This window comes from Myotis myotis, unplaced genomic scaffold (assembly GCF_014108235.1).
Source record: "Myotis myotis isolate mMyoMyo1 unplaced genomic scaffold, mMyoMyo1.p scaffold_m19_p_13, whole genome shotgun sequence".
In the NCBI taxonomy this organism is placed as follows: Eukaryota; Metazoa; Chordata; class Mammalia; order Chiroptera; family Vespertilionidae; genus Myotis; species Myotis myotis.
Genome location: NW_023416317.1, coordinates 52,426,312 through 52,450,897, shown reverse-complemented (window position 1 = coordinate 52,450,897; position 24,586 = coordinate 52,426,312). Strand labels below are relative to the sequence as shown.

Sequence of the window (24,586 nt, the reverse complement as noted above, 5' to 3'; positions counted from 1 at the left end):
GAATGAATTAAGGTAGTAATATGTTAATAATAGAATATGTTTTATTTTAAAATATTTTTAAATTGATTTTTAGAGAGAGAGGAAGGAAGAGGGAGAGAGAGAAACATCAGTGAGAGAGAAACACCTATTGGCTGCCTCTTGCACACCTCCTCCTGGGGATCGAGTCTGCAATCCAGGCTGGTGCCCTGACCGGGAATCAAAGAGGTGACCTCTCAGTGAATGGGACGACGTTCAACCACCTGAGCCACCCTGGCCGGGGCTGTATTTTAAAATACTATTATGAGAAGTCTGGTGTCGGGAGTGGATGCTTGGATCTGATGTTGGGGTGACTGTGCTGGCGGGACCTGTAACTTCCTTTTCTTTGGTTGCTAGGCAACTCTGACATGCAGGAGCGTGGCTATGTCAGCCCAGGCCTAGTGAGAGTATGTGTTATTAGAAAAAATGAAAAAGACCAATTTAGGAAAAGAGATTGTCAACAGTTAGGAAGCTGAGGATGAAAACCGGGACGCTGCCGGCCTGAAGCTGTGCTTGGTCTTGAGTCTCTGCTTGTCCCGTTCTGCCCTGCCATGGGGTAAGGAGCTTTATACTCAGATCTGAGCCTGCAGTTGTCCAGGAAAGTGAGAGAATGTAAATGAATTTAACGTTTGTAGTCAAAACCTCTTCCCTCCCCTATAATGAACCTACAGAAACAATCAGTTCCCTTTGCTTGACACTAGGATGGGGCTTTCTCAAGCTTCAGTCTTGGGAACTCGCTCTGTGTCGCACTTGCCCTTAACACATATTGTAAACACTGTGATCCTTTTTGGGCTAGTCTCACAGACTTTTTTTTTTTTTTAATCAATGTATTATCATAGACAAACAAGCTCGAGGGAGGCCAGGTGATAAATTCCCTTTCCACCCACCTGGCATAGTGTGTGAAATAGACAAACAGCGCGTATCTACGAGGGCAACGTGCTTTAGTGCTGCAGTTTATCATACAGAGTAAATTCCAATAAAATGAAGGAATCTGATTTTGAAACTGAATCAGGATCAGCAAGTTATAGCTTGTGGGCCAAACATAGCATCCCGTCCGTTTTTGTAAATAAAACTTCATTGGAACACAGCCATGCCTACTCATTTCCGTATTATTTTTGCCTGCTTTTCCATGACAGTGACCGTGTGGCCTCCAAAGCGTAAAATATGTACTGTCTCATCCTTTGCAGAAGAAAGTTTACTGATCCTTGGACTAAAGGACTATTTAGAGACGAAGTGACTTTTGAATCAAGGCTATTTTCTCTTAACACATTGTATGCGGGAAACGTGTTTACACGTTTTACGTATTTATACGTTCTACCAGTGTAGTAGAGCGCGGGACACGTATCAATACGTTTTTTATAGACTAGCGGTAGAATGCGGGTAACGTATAAATACGTAAACTAAAGTTACCGTAATTTTACTGAACGTTGCCATTTGCGCAAAAAATTAGCAAAAATGGCCCGCGCCACCTGTTAGCGCGCGATAAAAACTACCCGCAAACAATGTGTTAAATTGCATGGAAAAATTCTTCTAGTAGATGACATTTTTAAACGAGGTTTAATGGTGGGAAGTGCCTAGATTCTATTGGGTGATTGGTGCCTACCTTTTTTAAAGTTAAAGATGATTTTTAAAAAATCACTTTACATTAAATCATTAATGCTGAGAAGATACCTGATGAGGCACATATGAAAGATTACAGTGTGGCAGGCTCATCATTTAACTGCGCAGTGATGATGGGGTACGCGATTTGCCTGGCATTGACCAGTTTGATAGTCTTCATAATAGTTGTGAATTTTAATAAAATCTTCCATTTACAAATATTACTCTTGAGATTTTGCTTGCTGCGGATCAGTAAGGCTAAACTAATAGTCATTTGCAAAGAGGCTTCATATTTCTCGTGTTTAAATGGCTGTAGTTCAGTGTATTAAAAATGAGTGATGTTTAATCAGATGATTTCTCAGTCGCAGGATTTAAGCGGTAACACGTGGGTCGCAGTGCTGCATGGCAGGGCGGCAGTTGACGCACGTGCCGTCTAATGTGTGTTTATCTTTTTATTTCTTAACAGACTTGTGGAGGAAAGCAAACTGATCCCACTCATTTTGGAAGTCATCCTGGTAAGGAAACATGCATCTGAAATTTAAAGCTGTTTAAAGTTTTGACCATGTCGTGTAGTTGAGTGCTAACCCTAACTGCCCAGAAGACTGTTGTGTGTCCCTCATGATCTGACTTCACCTCATCGGGCCCCAGTTTCCTTGTCTGGGCTCTGTCCCGCTCTGAGATTGTATAGGGACCCTGCCCTCTTTTCAAAGTCCTTTGATTTTATTTCTATTGACTGAAAACCATATGTTGTCTAATGTGGAAAGTACTTTTTCTGAGGTTGGTTTGTGGGGGAAGGGAAGAATAACGATCACTATTCTTCAGTATGAATTTCTGATGTTCAATGTGAAGCCCTCTGTAGTCACGGGTCAGAGCAACAGTTTTAGGCCTGTGGGCAGAATCTTCTTTCGAATGTAGAATAGCTTAGCTTCCATACACCGTTTCTTCACAGAATGCAACTTAATTGGAAGCCATCTGTTCAGGAAAGCCTTCCACCTAAGGTTTCTACGTGGAGGGAATAAAATGGGATGCAGATTGACTTTTCTCACTTCTGATAAACCCCTACCTATAATAAGTACGGATTGGAAAATCAGGGTGAAAGTAGAGTTGGTGCTTATAGCAAGGGAGTGCCCTTGACCAAAGAAATGCCTCCCTGTACGGGGGGGGGGGGGGGGGGGGAAGTAGGGGGGGCGCGACAGGTTACCCCCTTTGCCAAACACTTTCCCTCCAGAGCTGCCGACAGCACCAGGGGCCAAGGCGGGGACAGACCAGCCTAACCTACCTTGGTCGTGGGCGGAGCAATAACCGGGATGGTCTGCTAACCCTCCACATGGAAAACCAGCTTTCTTTACTCCTCCTGGGACATTAATCTGCAAGTTGTTTGTGTGTTGCTGTGGCTCCGCGGGAAAACAGTAATTTTCTTAGCTCCAGATCCTTTGGCTTTCAGGGAGCTGGTTGGAGCTGCTGAGCTGTTTGAATTGGGTGGGGAGGGGTGGTGGTGGGTTAGAGCCTGGACTGAAATCGCTTCGAGTAGTAGAAGGGTGTAACTGATGTCCACCTGAACTAACACAAAATCATATCGAATGCCATCTGTAATTGAGAAAATTAAAAAAACACACACCCCAAAACAACAAAATAAAAGCAAATAGTAAAAGGGGATTTTAGAAGCAGTATTAGGAGAAGATACGGAGGAAAAGGGGGTGAAGACATGCAGATCAAGAGCTTTCTAGTGGGGATTTTAAAGCTTTTCGCTTGCTAGTTTGTTGTGGAGGTGGATTCGTTTCTGAGAGCAGTGGGTGGTAAGCTGCTGCGTTTGGCCACACACTTGGGCACAGTGGCAAGGTCCTGTGCTGTCCAAACTCAGCCACATCTGTCTTGCATTTGAGAAGAGATGTTGTTAGCCCTGGCCAGGTGGTTAGAGTGTCGACCAAGGTTGTGGGCTCAATCTCTGGCCAAGGCATACACAAGAAACAATCAATGAATGCATAAATGAATGGAACAACAAATCGCATTTCTCTTCTCTCCCTCTCCTTTCCTCTCTCTCAAATCAATAAAACAAAACAAAACAAAAACAAGAAAGAGAGAGAGGCGTGTTGCAGACAGAGAGACTGTAGCGCTACCATGGGCCTTAAGGGTGGGTGGGACTCACCCTTGCTGTGGCGGGAGGGCCTCTACCCTGTTAAGGTCAGTATAGCTCCTTGGGTCACTGATGATAAATTCTTACCTGTTGGCAGTCACTTCAAGGTCTGAAGTCTGAACATAGGAAGTTTCTTCTTGCAGGTTAACAAAACCCCTCCATACTCAATTAATCTCCGCATAATGAGCACCTAGGAAGGCTTTGCATTTTACAGGCCACAGTACATGTTTAGTTGAGTGATGCATAATTTTTTTAAAATTGTTTTATTGCTTAAAGCATTACAAAGGGTATTATATATGTGTCCTTTTTTCCCCCCGCCCTTGACAATCCCCTGGCCTCCCCTACCCCCCAGTGTCTTATGTCCATTGGTTATGCTTATATGCATGCATACAAGTCCTTCGGTTGATCTCTTACCCCCCTCCCTCCTGCCCCCCAACCCTCCCTGGTCTTCCTGCTGTTTTTTTTTTTTTTAATATATTTTATTGATTTTTTTACAGAGAGGAAGGGAGAGGGATAGAGAGTTAGAAACATCGATGAGAGAGAAACGTTGATCAGCTGCCTCCTGCATGCCCCTGACTGGGGATGTGCCCGCAACCAAGGTACATGCCCTTGACCGGAATCGAACCTGGTACCCTCCAGTCCGCAGGCCGACACTCTATCCACGGAGCCAAACCGGTTAGGGCGTGATGCATGATCTAAACCCTCGTTCTTGCGTTGTGGCATCGGAGGGGGTGGGTAGACAGTGACCTCTACTCTCCAGGCCAGGATTTCAGCTGGTCCTGAGCCCCGTGACCTCACAGGCACGTGCAGGGTGATGCTCTTCCTCCAGCTGGAGCAGCTCTCTACTCAGGCTTCTCCTAGGACGGTGTATTATAAAGAGGTCCCGCTGCTAAAAAAGTAAAGAAAAAAAACCACATTTGGAAACGACTGCTTTTGGGGACAGGACATAGATGTCCTTGAAGAACATTATTAAACCCCTATTCTACTTTTGTCCTTCGTGAGTCGAAGAAAAATATCAACTTTCCCCCTCTATATCAATACATTTCCTAATCAATGAAATATCTTTGTAGCAGTTATTATGTAAACGATTACCATGTCCTTTCTAAATGTTGTCACTGAACTAGGCATAAAATAGTATTTTATTGATTCTATGGTGTGTGCAATTTTTTCCCCCAGATTTTAGCATTTCTGAAAATGGGATGTACTTTCCAAATCAGTGGCTTCTTACAGTTGCTCTCAGCCAGGTGACCTGGTTGTCATTGCCTTAACCAATTTATTTTACCTTTATTTTCCTTTTTATGTGCCCAAGAAAGATATGCTATAAGGTTGTATGTCTGAATAAATCTAAAATAGCTCTTTCCATAAAAATAAAATAAAAATTTGAGGTAATAAAAAAGCATATCATAGTTTAATTGGCAGCGTTTTTCTTACTGTTTGATAAAATAATGGTGCATCTTACAACTGTTGGATTCCTAGTTTCAAGAAGACACAGGATATTCTTTAGTTAGGTTTGGTTTCTAAGTTCAGGAGCATATGTGGGGTTTGGATATATGTAGCAGCTTTCAGCAATGATTTGATCAGGAGGAAACACAATGAAAAGATCGTGCAGGGCCCTGCATGCTTGTCTACTGCTTGTGTCTTCTAGCCACCCACTCGAAAAGCAAAACATTCGAATCATTCAGCTGGTGGTCCACTGTGACCTCTGGATTTTTTTTTCTTCACTCTTAGCTCCTAACTGTTTTCCAGCTTCTATTTGATGTACCTGGAGCCCAATTACAGGCTTTTGTAGCTTCTTTCTTCTTTTCCGGAGTTCCACACATGCTGTGCTCGTACCAGCAGTGCTTCCTCCCAGTGTGATTTTCATTGAGAAAGCAGCCTTTCTCCTCTGATGGGCCGGGATGGCAGGCAGCGTGCGTGTCTCTCCTGCAGGCCTGGAGGAAGGCGAAGATGAAGAGAGCAGAATTCTGAATCTCATGTCCCGTGGGCACAGAATAACCCCGGACAAACTTTAAGAAAAGATTCCTGGGGTTGTGCGCGAAAAGCAAGAGCTCCCAGTATGGATCGCACTGGTTACATACATATCCCATTGAAAGTAGTCTTTATTATCTTTTTAAAAAGATGAAAGTAATCTACAATTGTAACTGCCAACTCAGGAAACACAGTGCGCCCTCTGGTCTGGGCGCCTAATATCTGGCCCCCTGGGTGTGTGGGGCAGGGAGAAAGCCAGGCGTGGGCACGTAATTGGTCAGAAGCAGCGTGGAGGGGGGGGGAGAGGACACTGGGTCCCAGGGGAGGGAGGGACCCACTGCTCAGTGGGAGGAGAGGAGTCTCACAGAAGAAGTAACCTTTGAATGGGGCCTTGAGGGAGGTGTCATGTGGAGAGGGGGTGTCCAGCTTGGTGTGCCTGGGCCGGAGACAACGGGGAAGCATAGAGAGAGAGGATAAGGGGCCATTTGGGCCCAGGTCCGGCAGGGCTTTATGCTGGGTGGTTCCATGCAAATAGCGAATGTTCTCTAAACTCAGTGTCCTCTACTTCGAACAAGCCTTCAGAGCCGCGGTGCTGCAGGAGCTATGAGCAGTGAGGAGGTGGCCGCTTGGCCACCGCGGTGAGGCCGGCAGAGAATCAGGCTTGGCATCCTGGGTTACACTGGAAACGAAACGGGTTGGCAGCTGAACTCGGGGAGATCCCTGCAGGTCTCCTTCAATGAGACTTCGGAGATCAGCCAAAAGGGCCGAGAGGAAGGAAGCCTAAAGGCAGAGCTGGTCTCCGAGGCCCGATCCCAGGGCCCGGGAGCGCTAACACCACACTCAGCGTGGAGCGTTTTCTATCCTGCGCTGTGCCCCGCTCTGGACGGGCCAAGCCCTGAAAGCCAGGTAGCTGATCGCTTACGAAAAGGGGCTGTCACAGCAGCCGGTGCTGCTTTCCTGGCAGGGCCACCTGGGTGAGAACACCGGGTTTTTGTGGCAGTACAGCAGCCGTGCTGGGCGGGGAGTGGACGCTCAGGCAGCACACAGTGGATTAGCTGAATGGATTCCGACAGTCTTCAGGGTCCACACTACGGCCATGTATATGGATCTGCCTAATACATGTGGTTCCTGAGGAAGTGAGTCCTCACAAGTGCCCGAGGGTTTGGTTTTGGAGTGTCCAGTTGATGGGTGAGCAGGATGGAAGGCATCCTTTTTCCCTTTTGGCCACTTTCTAAGGAGTCAAAGTTGCATTTAAACGTGTCTCAATTATGCGTCTGAATAGATCGGCCTTTGCATTTTGCTGCAACTGTAATCTCTCTTCATTTTATTTCAGCGGTTTATGTTTTGGCCTATTTCAGTAAATCATTTTAATGCCAAGTAATAGAGGCAAACTGTATTTCATTGGGGAAAAATCTTTATTCATGGCAGATTTTCCAATATGTGCCAAAGTATCGCTGTCATGATGTTTTATGTGTCTGTTCCAAAACAAACAATTAAAGAGCAATTTCAGTGGCAAATGTTAACAATAAAAATGAGATTTGCAATACACTAGTTTGACAATTATATTGTTTTAACAGTTCTCGAAGATAGCTGTTGAAGTAAGCAGCAGTAAATCTTCCAAGTCAACTGTGTCTTTAGGAAAGAGTCTCTTTACGGGCCCGTGGAGCCTGAGGATTTAGTCACGGAGACACCAGCGCGGTGCAGACTGGCAGTCACGTTACACTGAAGGAGTGTTTTTAACCCGTCTAGGCTTTAAAATTACTTTGCTCCATTCTCGTTGCAATGCATCTCATGTGGATTGGTGCGTAGGGGGTGTTAAAATGGCAAGTTCCTTATGAGTTTAAGAATCGGCATGTTTGTGTCCAATAGGCCCTTAATAAGATTCTGCAACACACAGGGGCATGAGTTTCTAAACTGGAAGATAAGCTTTGGTTAAAATTTTAAAATGCTTAACTTAGGAAGATACTTTCAAAGTTGTGCAAGGAGTACTTACTGTCTGCAGGAGACAAATATCATTCTTCCACCTTCCGGTGCACCTGTTCAGGGCTTCTGTAGATTGCAGAACAGAGCCCTGTAACCAATTATACAAAGACTAGAGGCCCAGTGCACGAATTCGTGCACCAGTGGGGTCCCTCGGCCTGGCCTGCGGGATCGGGTCGAAACTGGCTCTCTGACATCCCCCGAGGGGTCCTGGATTGCGAGAGGGCACAGGCCAGGTGAGGGGCCCCACCAGTGCACAATGGAGGCTGGGGAGGGATGTGGGAGGTTGGCCAGCTGGGGAGGGACTGTGGGAGGGCTCCAGTCCTGATGGGCTGGACCCCAGGGGCAAGCTAACCTACCAGTCAGAGCGTCTGCCCCCTGGTGGTCTTAGTGGGCAGTTGAGCAGCTTTAGCATATCAGTAGCATATTACACTTTGGTTGAACGGCCTACTGGATGACCCGACACTTAGCATATTAGGCTTTTGTTATATAGGATGACCTTATACATGCTGCCATTTAAATGTGTGCTTTGAGCTGTTTTCTTGGGATTTGCATGGATCTATTCTTGGTAGTTTGTGTCATAGGGTGTAATCTATTGATACTGGATTGAATGAAGTTGCCCAATATAACATCTGAACAAATGATTTTAATGCCATGTTATTAACATGATTAATTCCTGGTTAGCTGAATAAGTGGGCTGAAGCTATGTAAAATAAATATATTTGTAAACCTGGGCTAAAGCATAATCAGCCCAACTAGTTTGAAAGAAGATGGACTTTATTAAGAGAAAAACCACATATTGTACCCACTAAAAAAAAAGTGCTAAAAGGGAGCATAGGATACTGTTGGCCAATCACAGGGCACATAGTGGGCGTGTGCTCCATGTGGCTTCTCCCACGTGGAGTCCTGAGTTTTATCGTCACCATTCTTGTTTCTGGTTCTGCTCTGGGCCCTGGGCTTTGCTTCGGGGAAGCAGTATTCCTTCTTCTCGATAAGGAGACAGCCAAGTTAAAAAGTAAAGACGTAGATAAGTGACAGGGCATTAAATAATGTCCTTCCCAAGAGTGTAAGCTTTTTTCTTCTTGGTTTTTGTTCTTGATTGTAGAATTAGACTCGTGAAGAAGGAAGGGTAAAATTAGGGCCCAGCTAGTGAGTTGCAGGCACCTGTGAGCTACAGACAAGTGAAGAGACAGGGTCCAGAAAGGTGGCATGAGGGAGATGCAAGAGGAACCAAACCACTGCATGAAGTTTAGAAGAAGTAAAAAGTTTCTAAAAGAAAAGGCAGTGTTTCTGTTCAAAGGGCTGTGACTCTTGGGTGCTGTGTGAGCCTGCCCTGCACCCCACACCGTGCCTGCACTGTTGATTCGATTCTCCCGCAGACCTGCATCTCAGCATGTTAGCCAGGAGCCACACAGAGCAAAACGAGCACTTGAAACATGGCTAGTCCAAGCTGAGATGCTCGCTGTGTCAAACATGTGTTGGGTTTCCAAGAACAAAAGGAGTGTAAAGTAGCTGCTTAATCTATAGTAATAAAAGCGTAATTTTCAAATGAACCAAATGACTGTGAACAACAGTACAACTGTCTGGACGACCTTCCGGATGACCTTCCAGATGAAGCTGGGGCTGCGAGGGCCAAGGCAGCCGGGGCTGTGAAAGCCTACTCTCGCACGAATTTCGTGCATAGGGCCTCTAGTTTTCTTATATTGACTGTATGTTAAAATGATCATAGTTTGGATGCATGGGGCTAAATGCAGTATTACCAGCGTCAATTTCATCTGTTTGTTTTTACTTTTTCACTGCAGCTTTCAGAACATTTACGATACAGGGTGTGCATTATGTTGCTGTTGGCTAGTGCTGCAGTTGGTGACTTCCCCTCCTGCATCCTCAGTTACACCTGAGTCTCCCTTAGGGAGGGAACCATTCTGTGTGTTCACCCCAGCACATCGCCCTCCCGCTTCTTGCCTTTCAGTTTCTATGAGTTTCTTAGTGAGCTAGAGGGAGGCGAGGCATGGTGGTTACATTTAGACCCCTCCTTCCTGGAAGGCATTCCCCGGATGGGGGTTGGAAGGATAAATGGTGGGAAGGGCCAGTGTGCTCCAGTGTGTCAGCTCCAAAGGCAGTTTGGTGGCAGCTCCCCTGATCTTGACCTTGGCTGGTGACACCACTCGAGTTTATTTAGTTTCTGACTCTGGACTCTGTGGGGCACCCAGTCGTCGGCCACCTTTAGGTTCAGGCTTGTGTTAAAAGCTAACATGCCTACTGTGGGTATCAGGGGCCGCTCAGTCTCACAAAACCCCGTGTGTTTGGAGCCCTTTAATAGATGGAACAGGTAGAAGGACTCTGGGTAGGACACAGGAGGACTGGAGAGCCCAGGGTGGAAGCAGTGATTGCTCATCCTCAGCGTGTAACCTCTGGGTGTTACTTTTCTGACTGCTTCAGTGATGTAGGCTCCCCTAAAGTTTACTCAGGAACAAACAGCGGAGAACACCCACTTTTTAAGGAAGTGGGAATGTCAGCAAGAAGTTGCTACTTTCGATCGCATAAAGCAGCCGGCATCGGCGGCGTTTGCCTTGGATGCTCTTTTGGTTTGTTTTCTTGGATGAGCCAGGAGAAGCAGACTGTCTGTGCTTCCCCAGAGCAGCGGAGGCTTTTCAGAAGGAGCCGGGAAATCGGACGCACTAGAGCAGCTTACAGATGTATGAGAAAAGGAGAGCTTTGTAAATAGCTCTGCCGAGTGAAATTGGATTTTGGATTTATTAGAGGCACCAAATTGGAGAAAGACGGTGTGAGAAGCCAGTAGGGCTGATTGCATAGGATTTTTAGGTTTGTTTTTTTCTGCTAACAAGAACAATACATACTTGTAAAGGGTTCAGACAGTACAGAAATGTCTGAGAATGTGAAGGCTTCCATAATACCCAGCTTACAGCTGTAACATATTCTCATTATTTTTCACATCTTCCCCCGCACCCCCCACCCCCCAATGGGACCACACTATTCTACTTTGTACCTATCATACTTCATAGTGCCCCTGGGAGGGAGTGTGTGTATATATGCATATGTATTATTTATTCTATTTAATGGCCATACAATATTTTATTGAGTTAGCAGAATTTATTTAGCCAGCCCCCATCGATGGACATTTTAAGTCCCCACTACCCCAGTTTTCTGCTAATGTGAGCAACTCTGAATAGGATGCCTACACATTTGTGCAAGTTTCGATCGGATAAATGTTTGAAAGGTGAATTGTTACACCAAAGTGTGTGCATCTTTTGTGTTTTAGTATTACTCTCCCGAGTGCTAATGTGAAATCTCCCACAGCCGGATATCAAACAGCAGCAGCTTCGCCACACTCACTGGTCTTTCAGATTGTTAATGGCTTGTATTTTGAGCTGTTTGCTTTTTCATATCAGAGGCACATTTATCAACTTTTTTGCTGATAGCTTCTGTGTTTTCCACTATGCTTAGGAAAGGACTTCTCCCCAGCAAGGTTATTAAATATTAATCTATCTTTTATTCTGTGCCCTTAGGATTTCATGATTAAATTCTAAATCTTTGCTCCAAAATAACTTTGTCGCCAGGAATGAGTACAGAGCCAGCTGTTCTCTTCCCAACACTCCCTCCCCCATCCCCGAGTCATTCCAACAGTGCGCGGTCGTTACGGGGACTTGAAATACCATATTTATCATGCCTTCCCTGCACCTCCGTATGTGGCCTGTTATCTGTATCGATGCACAGTAAGGCGCAGATATTTATTAGGTATAACTTGATGAGCTTTCACATACGCACATTCAGTCAAGATAATGAACAAATCCATCGCCACTCCACCCCGCCCCACCTCAGGTTATCCTTGTGCCTGTCTGTCATGCACCCCTCTCTACCGCCATGCCAGTCCCAGGCAGCTCTGCGCTTGCTTTCGGCCCCTGTGGATTAGTTTGCATTTTCTAGAATTTTATACACGCGAGTAGTTAGGTATGGATCCTTTATTTCTTTCTCTGTGGACCCCTGGCTTCTCTGATGGAGCTCGCTCATTTTCTTCCGGGGAGAAGGCGTCATGCCTGATGCTAGTATCGCCCACGGCTGTCTGTGATTTGTGTTGGTGAGGCTCATGTTTCCATCTCTTACCTTTGAACTCTCGTCACCTTTATATTTCAAGTTGTTTTCTCGAAGAGAGATGCATCTAGAGCTTGCCTTTTCCAGCCTGACAAGATTAGTCTTCTATGTGAGGTGTTGAGAGCGTTTTCATGAAATGTAATTATTAATGTAGTTAAATCTACCATCTCACTACTGGTTTTCTCTGGGGCCTTCTAGTCTTCTTTCTTATTTCTGTCTTTTCCAGTTGTCTTTTGACTCAGTTGGGTATTTTCGTTTTGGTGATTGGTGGAGGGTCTACGTTATGCATCTTTAATGGACCCCAGTCTACCTACTGTCATGAAGGTAATTACCTCGATGTAATGGTACCTCTAAACAGACCTCTAGCCAAAGTGGCCAAGAGCTGACCTCTATGCCGTACACCTAAAACTAATCTAAAGTAATATCGACCATCAACTGTAATTGGAAAAGAAAACGAAGAGCTTGTTTGGTATTTTAATTAATTTTTGGTTTTATTTGGGGGGAATTTATTGATGTTTTCTTTGTTGTATACTGTGGTGAATTTTCATGAATTCTCTGTGTACAATTAAAAATTATTCTCTTAGTCTCTCTGGAGTTCAGAGTTTGACTTGAATCTATAAGGCATATCTTATGGAGCATGTTTTATAAATGTCCTTAGTAATTTTTCCTTTAATCTATCTTAGATTGAGGGAGGGGACTACAGTAACCTGTTACTAGGGTGTTTCTGTGTATTTCTCTCTCTTCTCCTGGTTTATGAGAGTTGTTGCTGTGTTATTGGGTGCCAATATATTATTACAGATTTATTAAAATTTATTACTTCTAGTTTAAAATTTTGTAAGTTTATCCTTTATAATATTTCTGTCTCTTTCTCTTTAGATCTGAATACAAGTTTATAGTGGGAATTGGGTGTGGATTTATGTCTGGTCGTTGTAGAATGTTCGCCCTCGTCCTCCCATAGGTATCATTCTTTCTGAATGTGAGCTTTTACTTCTTCGTAGCCTCCGCCAGGATCTGGCCCAGAGGCTCATTTAATTAGTGAGTTGTGATTGCAGTTAAGCTTCAGAGCCTTTTCTTCGTGACACTTTGTAGAAGCAAGCATGCTTGGAAGGAGCATTTAAAACCCCGCCTGCGCATCCTGGCGGGTGTGTCCTTCCCTGTGGAGGCCGAGTGAGCAGCCTTTCAGCCTTCCTCTGCTGTGCCCCCTGCTGGAGTGCTCCCCGCCTCCGTTTGCACACCCGCTGCGTGTGCGCCCCCTGCCGGATGGATCAGAATTCCCCACGGTGCTCAGGGCTCACACCTGCATGGCTGCACGGGAGAGGCCTGCGGGCACAAACAGCCCAGCAGCTCTGGTCAGTGACGGCCAGCAGGAGGGCTGAGGCCTGAGGAGGTGACGTGACCAGTAGTGCGGGACCCACCAGCACGTGGAGTGGGGATGGTTGTGGCGCCCTTCTCATGCTTCTGGTTAAAATTGTTTCCGAAGTTGCTGGACTCACTGTGGCTGGTCAGAGGTGAGAGGAGGAGCTGCCTGGTGCAGGGCGGTCTCGCCAGCCCCAGCGGGGGACTCGGTTACAGCGTCACCCGGTTCACCGAAAGGTTATGGGTTCGATTCCTGGTCAGGGCACATACCTGGGTTGTGGGTTCCATCCCCAGTTGGGGCACGTGTGGGAGCCTACTGATCAATGGTTCTCTCTCTTTCTCCCCCTCCCCTTTCCTCTCTCAGTGTTTCTAGCAGGAGCTACGCTGATGTCCAGTGAGACTCCGCTCACACCGTAACGCTTTCCTCACATATATAAATAGAAAACAAAGCATTCATCTCTCTGAGTGGCTGCTCCCTGAGTGCAGAATGGGTAAAACTTTAGATGCTCCATTTCTTCTTATTAATCCCATAGGGCTTCATAGAGGGAAATAAATGAGACTTATTTATGCTTGCAGATCAAATTGCCATAAAAGGTTGTTTCAATAGACAGAGGCAAAGTCATAATAAAATAATTTAGTGAAAATGGGAGCGAAGAGTATGCGTAATGGAACATGATTACACTTAATTTTCTTACTATTTCCATCATTAAAGCTCCATTATCTTTTCTGAGACCTCATTTAGGCTTCTGTCCACACCGCCACTCAGAGGCGTTGGTGGTAGCACATAGAAGCCTGCGAGTCCCGTTAAAATACAAAAATAGCTAATAATGTGCTGTTCTTTCATTTTTGCTATTTGATATCCGTGTGTCACATGCAGAGTCTCACGTATTCTCTCTCTAACCCCATCTCTTGAAAACCATCAGTATCATTACCTGAGAGCTTTCATACAAAAGAAGTTTGATTCTGGATTGAAAACAGAGGCTTCCTGATGAAGGCACCTGAGGTGCACAGATACTGTGGGTTTAAAAAATCTCTCTGGTTGTTCCTTTGTCTTCAAGCATATCAACAGCTAAGTCATATTTGTACATAAAAGCCATCAGCCTGGGCGGTGTGGCTCAGTGGCACATGCCTGGGTTGTGGGCTTGATCCCCAGTAGGGGGCGTGCAGGAGGCAGCTGATGGATGATTTTCTCTCATTGATGTTTGTATCCCTCCCTGTCCCTTCCTCTCTGAAATTAGTAAAAACAAAACAAAACAGAATCAGCATTAGTCTTTTTACCCATCGTAGAACTTTATAGGTAGGGATAGGTAAGAATCTATATCTTAAAACCCCCAAAGGGTACTGTGGGCTGTTTGATGTAACTGGGGCGGGGCGGGGGGGGAGGGGGGGGGACTGTGCTGGTCTTTCCAGAGAAGTCGAGTTCCGTTAGTTTAGTTCCGTCTGAAGTCCATGCCCAGAGGCCCACACAGTCACTTGCGTGCAGAGGCAGAGAGCACGGTGTCGCTGTCAGGTGACGGAGGCTGGTCAGGGGCGAGCGCGGAGCTGAGAGGAGCTGCAGGGAGTGAGGCCCGTGGCCCTGTCCACGAGGGCGGCAGGGATGGTACCCCTGATGTCCGGCTTTGTAATGACCGCATATTTCCAGTTTGTGTTTAACTCCACTGAATCTAAGATAAATTAATATCCGAGGCATTGATTGCTAACCAAGACTGTGTGTGGATCGGAAAAATCGTAGGCCGGTGTTCAGAGCAGCCGGCCTCAGCGTGCTGGCCCCGGTGACGCTCCGTCCCTCTCAACTTCCAGGTCCTGGGCTCTTCCTCGGGTTCCAGGCCCCTCCCCGCCTGCTGCCGCTCCCTGCCAGCCCCGTTCCCAGCTCCACCAGGTCTCACTCGAGGCCTCGCTCCGAGTCTAAGAGCACTACTGGCCTTGATCAGCACCTGCACTGCCCTCAGCTCTTCCCACGTCCGCCCCGCCCATCCCCTGTGCGGAAGCTCCCCGAGGGCAGCTATCTTGGCACAGGTTTGGGGCTCTTCATCAGACCTAAGTGGGCCTGGCGAGCTGGCCTTCGATGCCGAGTGTTGAAGGAATGACATCCACTTGTGTGCAGAGAGATTATCATCGTTGACCTTCTTGAAAATAGTGGATGGACTGTTTTCCCTTGTAACACAGAAGGTTATCAGCTGGGCAGACTCCTCCCATGAGTGATAACAAGTTGTTCACATATTCCCTTGTAAAGGTTTTCATTATGTCTGTGATTGTGTATATGCCTTAACATTTATGCAGTTTCCCATTAAAACCTCTTGTGAGTTTTTCTTTTTCATGTGGGAATTTCGCTACAATCCCTTCACTTCATCAGCGTCAGTTCTGTTTCCTCTTGTGAAACCCTTGATGGAGAGGACGGTAATTTACAGACTTACCTCCCCCCGTCGCTCCCACATTTATGTGCTGTGGTCGGGCTTCCTGGTGACAGCTGGGTTCTGGCCTGTGGGGTTCTATTAGGGGCTGAGGAAAAGCAGGACCGAGGATGCTTTTCTCTATATCACAACTTCATATTGTTTTTCGGTTGATTAGTGAACATTCTGGGAAGGGTGGGTGGGGCGGGGGGGGGGTAAGAAGAGGGGGAAGGGTGGACGGGGAGCGCCAGTCTAATGCTAAAACTCATATTGGAGTGATCTTTGCCAGGATCCACAAATAAGTATTTAAGATTGTGCAGAACTGTGGTGTCTCAGGGTAGTCATAACGTTTAGAACTGCTTGACATGATTTAACTTCTCATTCAGAGATGCATTTGGAAAGATGTAGCCATTGGGTTTAGCATGAAAGGATGGCAGAGCAGAGAAGAATCTTAGCTGGAGTCTCCAGGCAGATCCCGCCTCCCTGGGCATCCGTTTCCACATCTGTGTCCAGAGGGCCTTCTCCTGCTGCTGCTGCTGCTGCTGCTGCTGCTGCTGCTGCAGGCTCCCAGCCCCTGCCTGGGCGACTCCCAGCCCGTGCCTGGGCGACTCCAGCCCGCACCTGGGCGAGGCAGCTGTTGCTGGGGTGCAGCCGGCTGGCACTCGGCCCCTCTCGGTCATGCGGCAGAAAGGCTTCCTGTCCTCATCCTGGCTTTAGACATGTGCTTCCAGCGGCCTGAGGTCTCCTCTCCTCCCTGCCCTTCCTGTGCTTTCCGTGTCGCTTTAAAACCCTGGTTGGAAGGACTTTGCGCCACTTCCCACTAAAATCCCTCGTCTGCAGGATTTTCTAGAACCTCTTTGCGGCAGGAACCACCAGACGGTAAACTCCCTCTGCAAAGAGGTCGCAGGGCAGGCAGTGAGAACGCGGCCATTGAACACGCCTTGTGATAACTGCGCGTATTGATCTTCCCATTCCCTTCCACCGTGTGCAGTATTTCCTTCCTTGGGAAGCAGGTGTTTGTGTTTGTGAGCAATTACCTTTATTGGGGGGTCCCATTGAGACGTGTGAACCTCGTTCAGGACTTCCCAAGGGCATATTTTCCACTCGAGTGCGTCACGGGTCCTTGACAAATATGTAGCATGTGAGAGGTTTTCTGTCCTTAAAGTAAAAGGGCCTCAATTTACCATCTCTTGCAAACATTATTCAAAAACAAATGTGTACCCATGGAAAAGGACATTTGGAGGAAAATCATTTGTGTGGTTCTGTTTCACACCATTATGTGCAAATTTCAATGCTCAGTAAATATTTATCGATGGCTCAGTAGAGGGCAATTGCTTGTTCCCGACAAGCTAACTTCCTGAAGGAGAACCCAAGCAGCTGTATCTCCCTTCCCCTGCTGTGTTGACCCGATGACTGTGAGCAGGATTGTCCTTCTGTTAATTTCCCAGAGGCCACTGTGGACCAGGCACTGGGGACACTGCTCAAAGCCCCAATTCTTCCCTCAAAGGGCTCGGCATCCGGTGAGGAATGGAAGAACCAATAGTCACAGTGCACGTGGCAGGTGCTGTGATGGAGGCGGGCACAGGGAGGTGACGGAGGCGGGCACAGGGAGGTGATGGAGACTGTCCACCATGAAAAGGGCAGCCTCCCATGGCCTTCAGCTTCTGGCCTGGATTTCTGAGAGCGAGTATTAGTTTGCCAGGCTTTATTTTTGTGAGATGATGATGATGATGATGATGATGCCGCCGATGCCGGTGATTGTTTTACTTCTGGAGAGGGGCAGGGATGCATGGAGCAGGCAGGGGTGTGTCTGGATGCCCACCTGTGTTTTCTCATGTCCCCCTGCTTCGGGCCTCTACGTAGCTCGGGCAGCAAGTGCAGGGCAGCCTGGCCCGTCTCTAGCCTCCAGGCAGACGCAGCACAGGGCACAATCCATCCCCAGGGACACTGTGCTGGCAGCTTCGCTCGGCTCCGTTGCCAGGGTTCTCCCCCGGGCAGAGCCGTGTTGGCTCTGGCCCACGGCACCTGCCCTGAGGCACAGCGCCCTGTTGGAGCCAAGAAGAAGGAAGCTTCCTGCCGGCAGCCTAAATAATGAGGGAGGACGGGCTGGGAGAGCCACGGCACACTCACCTGCGGAAGGGCCTCCACGAGCTGCCGCCCTCTCCTGGCTCAGCACCCTGATGGGCACGTGGCGCCAGTTGGCCCAGGCCCTCCCTCAGTGCCACCTGGAACAGGTCACTAACAACTTGTATTCGCTGCTGCCAAAGGGCCTCTGCCCTGTCTGTCAGTCAAATGGAAAAATAATTAGAGTTTTATTCTCTCCTGTATTTAAGCAGAAAGATGGAGGCCTTCACATGGCGGTGGCCCAAGTGAGGGGAGGGACTGATTCCGCTCCCCTGGGCTCTCGGGGTGAGGGCGCCGGCACTTTTGGCTGCAGGTGGCAGACCAGCGGGCCTCACGGTTCTCCCTTCGCCTCCAAGCCCACTGCGCCCACAGAGCCCTGGCGACCGGGCCCAGAAGCCCTGTGGCTGCCTCCCCGCTGGCAGAGCCAGTGTCCGGTGCCACTTACCCCGGCCCCAACTTCATCGCACCCCAAACACCCCACCTTGGACGCCCAGATAGCGGCCCTCCCAGGGAATCCTGTGTACATGTTTGTGGGGTAAATGAGCAGATTCATGCTGAATTAATCTGTCCCTTTCAGTGTAATTCAGCTCGTTTCCTTCCTTGTTCCTCATCCTCAGGGGTCGGTATTTGGCTCAGTAAGTCGTGAGAATATGTCCACAGTCACGATGTGATGTTTCTCTGGGACTGGAAGCCTTGGAGGTGCCCCTGCTCCTGCCGCTCCTGGCCCTGTGGCCTGCCCTCCCCAGGCCTTTGACTCCACCGGGTCTGGGCATACATTGGGGTGTGGGGAGCGTGGCCGCCTGGGGCCGACCGTAGACGCGAATGTGCTCCCCAGACCTGCAGGCCCAGATCGGAGCCCGGGAATGGAGGTGAGTCTGCCGCTTTGGAGCGAGGAGCCCTCCCGCCGTCGTGGGGGTGATACTGGATGTGGAGCCCCTGAGGAGTGGTGGCGGCTTCATCCAAAGGTGACAACATCGCCTGGTCTTAGAGGACAGATTCCCCAGGGGCTCAGGAGGGCCCAGGGAATTGGTGGGCGTTGGATGCGGAGATGAGAGCGAGGCAGTGCCCGGGTCACTCGAGAGCGATGGCTGGTGGCTGGGCAGCGTGTAGGGCCGCCACTGAAACAGGAAGCAGAGAGGAGGGGAAAGGAGACAGCGACTCAGTGTGGAGCCCAGTGAGTTGGAGCTGCCTGTGGGGCAGCCGCGTGAGGGTCAGTGACACGGAAAGTGGCCTTCCCCTCCAGTACGTTTGTGTCATCTGAGTCTCCACAGACTCTCCTGTGGCCTCAGAGCCCTTGGCACCCAGCCCCACGGGAGACGCAGGAAAGGAGAGGGAAGGGAGGGCGCCCGCCGTGCCCGGGCGCGGGTGCCCAGGGAGCCTGTGCGCGGTGGGCGCCCGTCCCGCAGAGCAGCACAGCCGTCTTTCCCCGGAACGCACTCTAGACGCGTGGAACAGGGTGAGCTGCGTGTGTATTTCTGAGCGTGTAGATTCCGTGCGCCCGGCACTGTGCAAGCTGCTGCGTTTCATTCTCTGCACAGTTTCTAACCTCCTGGCGATGGGCGCTCATCCTTTGAATTCTGGCCCAGGTACTTCCTGCCTCGACCGTTCAGACCTCTGCCGGCCGGCCTGTCCGGGATCGCTGCGGTCGGTCTTCAGTGCGTCCCCATCTCCCGTGTTAGAGGGCAGTGCTGGGTCTGCCCTGAGCCCGCTGGGGCGGCTGATCGCCCCGGCCGCGTTTCCTTGCTGCGCCCTTGGTGTTTCGGAGCCGTTCTCCGCTCGGAAGCAATTAGTTTGGAGAAGGCTGATTCTTCAGGGTCCAGTGCTCGCCTGCCTTTCATTTGCTGAGGCCGCTGCACATTTTAATGAAGTTGTTTCATCTAGGTTGCCAAACACTAGATTTTTGCTGCTTCAATTCTAATTATCTCTGCTGGCAAATGCTATGTTTTATTAGAACCCGCAAGGGCTCCGTTTGTTAAATGTCCATACACTGTGGCGTCAGGCACACAAATGAGGTCAGCTGTGCTCGCCGCTGGCTTACGGATGGAAGGAGTGAAATATTCTCCTCGTGATCGGACAGGGCGTTGGGACGGCCTGCAGAGGCGAGGTGGGATCTCGGGGAGGCCTTGTCCCACGAACTCAGCGTCCTTCGGCACCAACAGCGGCCTTGACTCTAAGTGTCTGAGTGACGGATCTGTCCGTGGCGGCTCTAGAGGTCAGATGCTCATTCTCTCCTTTCCTGCAGTTGCCTGACACTTACATCCTGCTTCCTGGGTTGTACGTCGAAGGCTGCAGCAGAAAAGGAGCCACCTCTCCCGGCCTGGCTACAAGCTTATTGATCTCTCCTTTATTCTCCGCACCAAGTGTTTGGTCCTGAGTGCCCCCAGCAAGGAGGGGAGGGGCGGCTTTAACCAGGGCGTCCCTTACCCCATGCCCTCCTGCAGCCTGGGCAGGGGCTGGCAGAGGCCTTCGGTCTGCAGGGCTCCGGGACCCCCAGGCCAGGAGCCTCGGACCCAGTTGGCTGGGGTATGCTCCTGGGTTCTCAGTGTTCAGGGTGACGCAGGTCTGGAAAGGGGGCTTTTGTACGAAAGGAAATGCCTGTGTCCGTCAGGGGCTCACCCTGAGAGCATGAGGGAACCGGAAGCGTGGGCTTCGCACGAGCCAAAGACACGGCCACGAGCAGCGTAGCAGGGGCGCCTGTCACCACGGAAGCTGTGCATTGAAGGCGCATGGCTCTGTCTCCAGCGAGACTGACCTGCACGCACTCACAGACTGGTCTGTGAACAGGGAGTGGGATGAGTTGTTTCACTGTATGGGACAAAAAGGAAAGATTTATTAGCTTCTCATCACAAAAGCAGGTCTCCTTTGTAACATCAGTTACTTTGTCATGAGTAAAACGTGTCGCGTCAAGTTGGCGCTTATTAATCACCCTCTCCTTCCAACTAACTGTAGGAATAATGAGATGAAATTAGTGGCAGACCGTCGCCCCCACATTAATCTTCGTAAGCTGGTGTCAGCGAAACAGGCAAACACTAGCGTCCACTTCTAATCGTGTGTGTCTAAAGAATGTTAGAAATCTCTAGGCTTCGGTATTTGGAAGGCAAACTCCTTGACTTGTATCAACAAAGACCTAGCAGATGAGCCTCCCGGACTCCCGTGGCTGTCCGCAGGGCGGTGCACGATGTGACGGGCAGCTTCGGAGCCAGGTGCAGTGTGGGTACTTCTGTCGGACTTGGAGCCGCGTGTCCCCTTAGGACTCCGGCTGCTCTGCCGCACATCCTCACTCTGCGACGCGGGTTATTGGAGGCTCTTCCACCTAGAGCAGTGGTCGGCAAACTCATTAGTCAGCAGAGCCAAATATCAACAGTACGACGATTGAAATTTCTTTTGAGAGCCAAATTTTTTAAACTTAAACAATATAGGTAGGTACATTGTTATTAACTTAATTAGGGTACTCCTAAGGCTTAGGAAGAGCCACACTCAAGGGGCCAAAGAGCTGCATGTGGCTCGCGAGCCGCAGTTTGCCGACCACAGACTTAGAGCATGACCTGTCACCAGAGCAGAGGGAAAGAGGGATGACAAAGTCCTCGCTGGCCCTTAAAGCTTCTGCCCAAAGGATTTAATTGGCCAAAGCAAGTGTCCTGGTCAACTCTAGTCACAAGTAGACAGGGAAGTGACCTCCCAGGCAGTTTGTATACCTTTGTAATGACTAACTCAAAGCCAAAAATGTGGACGATCATTAAAATGGAAGGCTGGTTCCTTGAAAGACCAATGAAATAAGACTGAGCTTGGTGAGTCTAAGCCACAAGAAAGGGGAGGAGACAGTGTGCAAGGTGATGCAGAAGGCTCAGGTCACAGGAGATTCGTGAAGATATAAAAGAATGCTGTGCATCATTTTATCATATGTGCAGAACAATTTGTCTAAGCTTTCTTTTATGATCTCAAAACATCTTTCAGGCGTGGTCTCCTCAGTCCCCAGGGCTTGATTTCTGTCCCTCTGACTCCGTTGTCCCCGCCTAAGCACAGAGGGCTGTGTGCTTGTCCAGCTCGGGCAGGGGGCTGTGGCAGCTGGTGCTCCGCGCAGTTCAGGCCGCCTCCCAGCTCACTGACTTGCCAGTGGGAGTGCTCGAGTGCGGGCACACTGCTTCCCTGCAGTGCAGAGGTCCTCATGGCACCTTGTGCGGAGAATGAGGGGATGGAGGTCATTTGCTCATTGGCCTCTATCATGTGATTGTATTTCTGTGTAGTTATGATGAAAACTGTCGTCTCTGCAGGCCCACCAGGAGAACATTCTGGGTAACACCATGCAAAGTGTGATTGCATTGCTCCACAACCTGGTTGCCTGCAAGGATTCGAACATGCAGCTGCTTTATGAACACGGTAAGCGCTTCTTAGAATTCGCTTAGATTCTGTTGAGTTTTGCCTGTTTGTAAGTTTTCTCATCTTATATAGTAGGGAGTCACAAAGTACTATTTAAAGTTCATCAGTCAGCCCAGCTGGTGTGGCTCAGCGGTTGAACGTCCACCGGTGAACCAAGAGGCCACCAGTTCAATTCCTGGTCAGGGCACATGCCCGGGTTGCAGGCCCGATCCCTAGTGGGGGGCGTGCAGGAGGCGGCCAGTTGGTGTTTTTCTCTCTATCCCTCTCCCTCCCTCTCTAAAATCAATAAAAGCATAATTAAAAAAAAATAAAGTTGATCAATGAAAATAGATGTATAGGGTCCTATAAATAATATTACCAGCCAAAAGGGAAAGTGTGGTACGATTGTGATAGCTTCTCTACACTAACTTATTTTCTACATGGCACACTGTAAGTAGCATTGCTTAAAGATAATAATAAAAACAACAACAACAACAAACAAATGCAAGTGTAAGCAAGGCATTTAGACGTATTGCTGTCAGTCAAAATACAAACGTATATGGTCCAAAGCACCTCATAACATGAGACCGAATGGGTCGAGGCTGAGTTTACTTTGCATCTTACACATATTTTTAATTTTACAGTTGAAAACAATTTTTAAGACTTTATATTTTAAGGAAAGTTTTAGGTTTCAAACAAAATTGGGGGGAGGTACAGAGATTTCCCACATAATCCCTACCTGCCCCCAGACAGAGGATGTGTTGGTATTGCCTCAATCTTCTTTCTGGTTAAGGAAGTACTCATCTATTTTAGCTTTATCTTTTTTTTTAAATATATTTTATTGATTTTTTACAGAGAGGAAGGGAGAGAGAGAGTCAGAAACATCGATGAGAGAGAAACATCGATCAGCTGCCTCCCGCACATCTCCTACCGGGGATGTGCCCGCAACCCAGGTACATGCCCCCGACCGGAATCGAACCTGGGACCCTTCAGTCCGCAAGCCGACGCTCTATCCACTGAGCCAAACCGGTTTCGGCAGCTTTATCTTTTGAAAGTAAGAATAAATAATTACTTTTGGCTTCTATGGAAATAATCAAATGATTTTTCCTTGGATCTATTTATGTAATGAGTTGTATTTAATAGGTTATGTTGGGTTAAGCCATCCGAGCACTTGAGTCAGTAACCACACTTGACCGTGATATGTTATTCTTTAATTGTGCTACTTAAGTTCTTTGCTAATTTTCTTTTCAGGATTTTTCCATTGTCATGCATAAGTGTGATTGGCCTGTGGTTTTGTTTCTTGTTTGTTTTTAATAGAATACATTCTTTGCTAGATTTTAGTGTTAACACTAAGTTGCATCTGTAATAATAAAAGTGTATTATGCTAATTAGAACAGACAGCTGAATTCCAGACGTCCTTCTGGACAAAGCTGTGGCGGTGGGGGCCGAGGAAGAGGTGGTTAGGGGCGATCAGGCAGTCAAGCGAGCAGTTAGGGGCAATCAGGCAGGGAGGCAGAGTGGTTTGGGGCGATCCGGCAGGCAAAGGGGTTAAGGGTGATGAGGCAGGTAGGCAGAGTGGCTAGGGGCGATCAGACAGACAGACAGGCAAGCAGGAGCCAGCAGTCCCGGATTGCAAGAAGGTGCAGGCCGGTCTGAGGTCCCTCCTCCCCTGCACGAATTTTGTGCACTGGGCAAAAATTCTAGTATTTACAATAAAGAAATTTTTCCTCTTCCTGTGGTTCTGGAACAATTCAAGAATCAATGAAATTACCTATTCCTTAAAAGTTTAGTGGAATTCCCTCTGGCTTCTGCTGTTTCTAGGAGGTATATTAGTAGTGGTAGCTCTTTAACACCTTTCTCTAGTTCTACAAAGGTAATTAATCTTTTTACATCTTTCCATCTCTTATAGAATCAGTTTTAGGAAATTGAGTTTTCCTAGAAAGCTTTCATTTCATTCACACTTTCAAATCTATTGCCATAGATTTGGACAAAATAGGTGTTCACAGTTGTTCTGTTTTCTTGGCTTCAGAAATTATCTCCCTATTACTGTTTTTTATATTATGTATTTGCGGCTTTGAGTTTTTAATGAGTATTTAAGATAATGGTTGTTTAATTTTATTAGACTGGTTTGGAATTTAGTTGTTAGTCCTACTTTAAAAAAAAAGTCAATTTCTGCTTTTATCTCTTAATTCATTCCTTGTGCTTTTGTTGAGTTTGTTTTACATTCTTTTTCTAAGTTCTTGAGTATCTCTAAGTTGTTTATCTCTATACCAATTCATTCTACTTATATATTTTTTATGTATATAGAAAAGCAGTATGTGAGAAAAACTGTGTCAAAGTAAGCCTCAAAGAGCACCTGCCTTGAGTGTAAGATGCAGTTCTAACTGAGGAGGCGGGGACAGTGTCATTGGCAGCACTTTTTCTTCGTTAGGGGGACGTGCAGTCCTGGTGCCTGGATCAGAGAGGACTAGTCAGAACAGACACAAGGACCTCGGTGTCGCCTGCCACTCAGTAGGGCGGCCACAAGGACACAGACTCTGATAAGTAGTCACTG

At 48.0% G+C, this 24,586-nt stretch overlaps 1 protein-coding gene across 3 annotated transcripts in view; it reads left to right on the top strand.

The window, feature by feature from the left end:
• Positions 1 to 24,586, top strand: part of ULK4 (unc-51 like kinase 4) — a 251,976-nt gene that overhangs the window by 114,957 nt on the left and 112,433 nt on the right. For all 3 annotated transcript variants that reach the window (XM_036333255.1, XM_036333256.1, XM_036333257.1), the window contains 2 exons: positions 2,081 to 2,129; positions 21,948 to 22,053. In XM_036333255.1, coding sequence (XP_036189148.1) covers positions 2,081 to 2,129; positions 21,948 to 22,053 — 155 coding nt within the window. The remainder of the gene's footprint in view (positions 1 to 2,080; positions 2,130 to 21,947; positions 22,054 to 24,586) is intronic.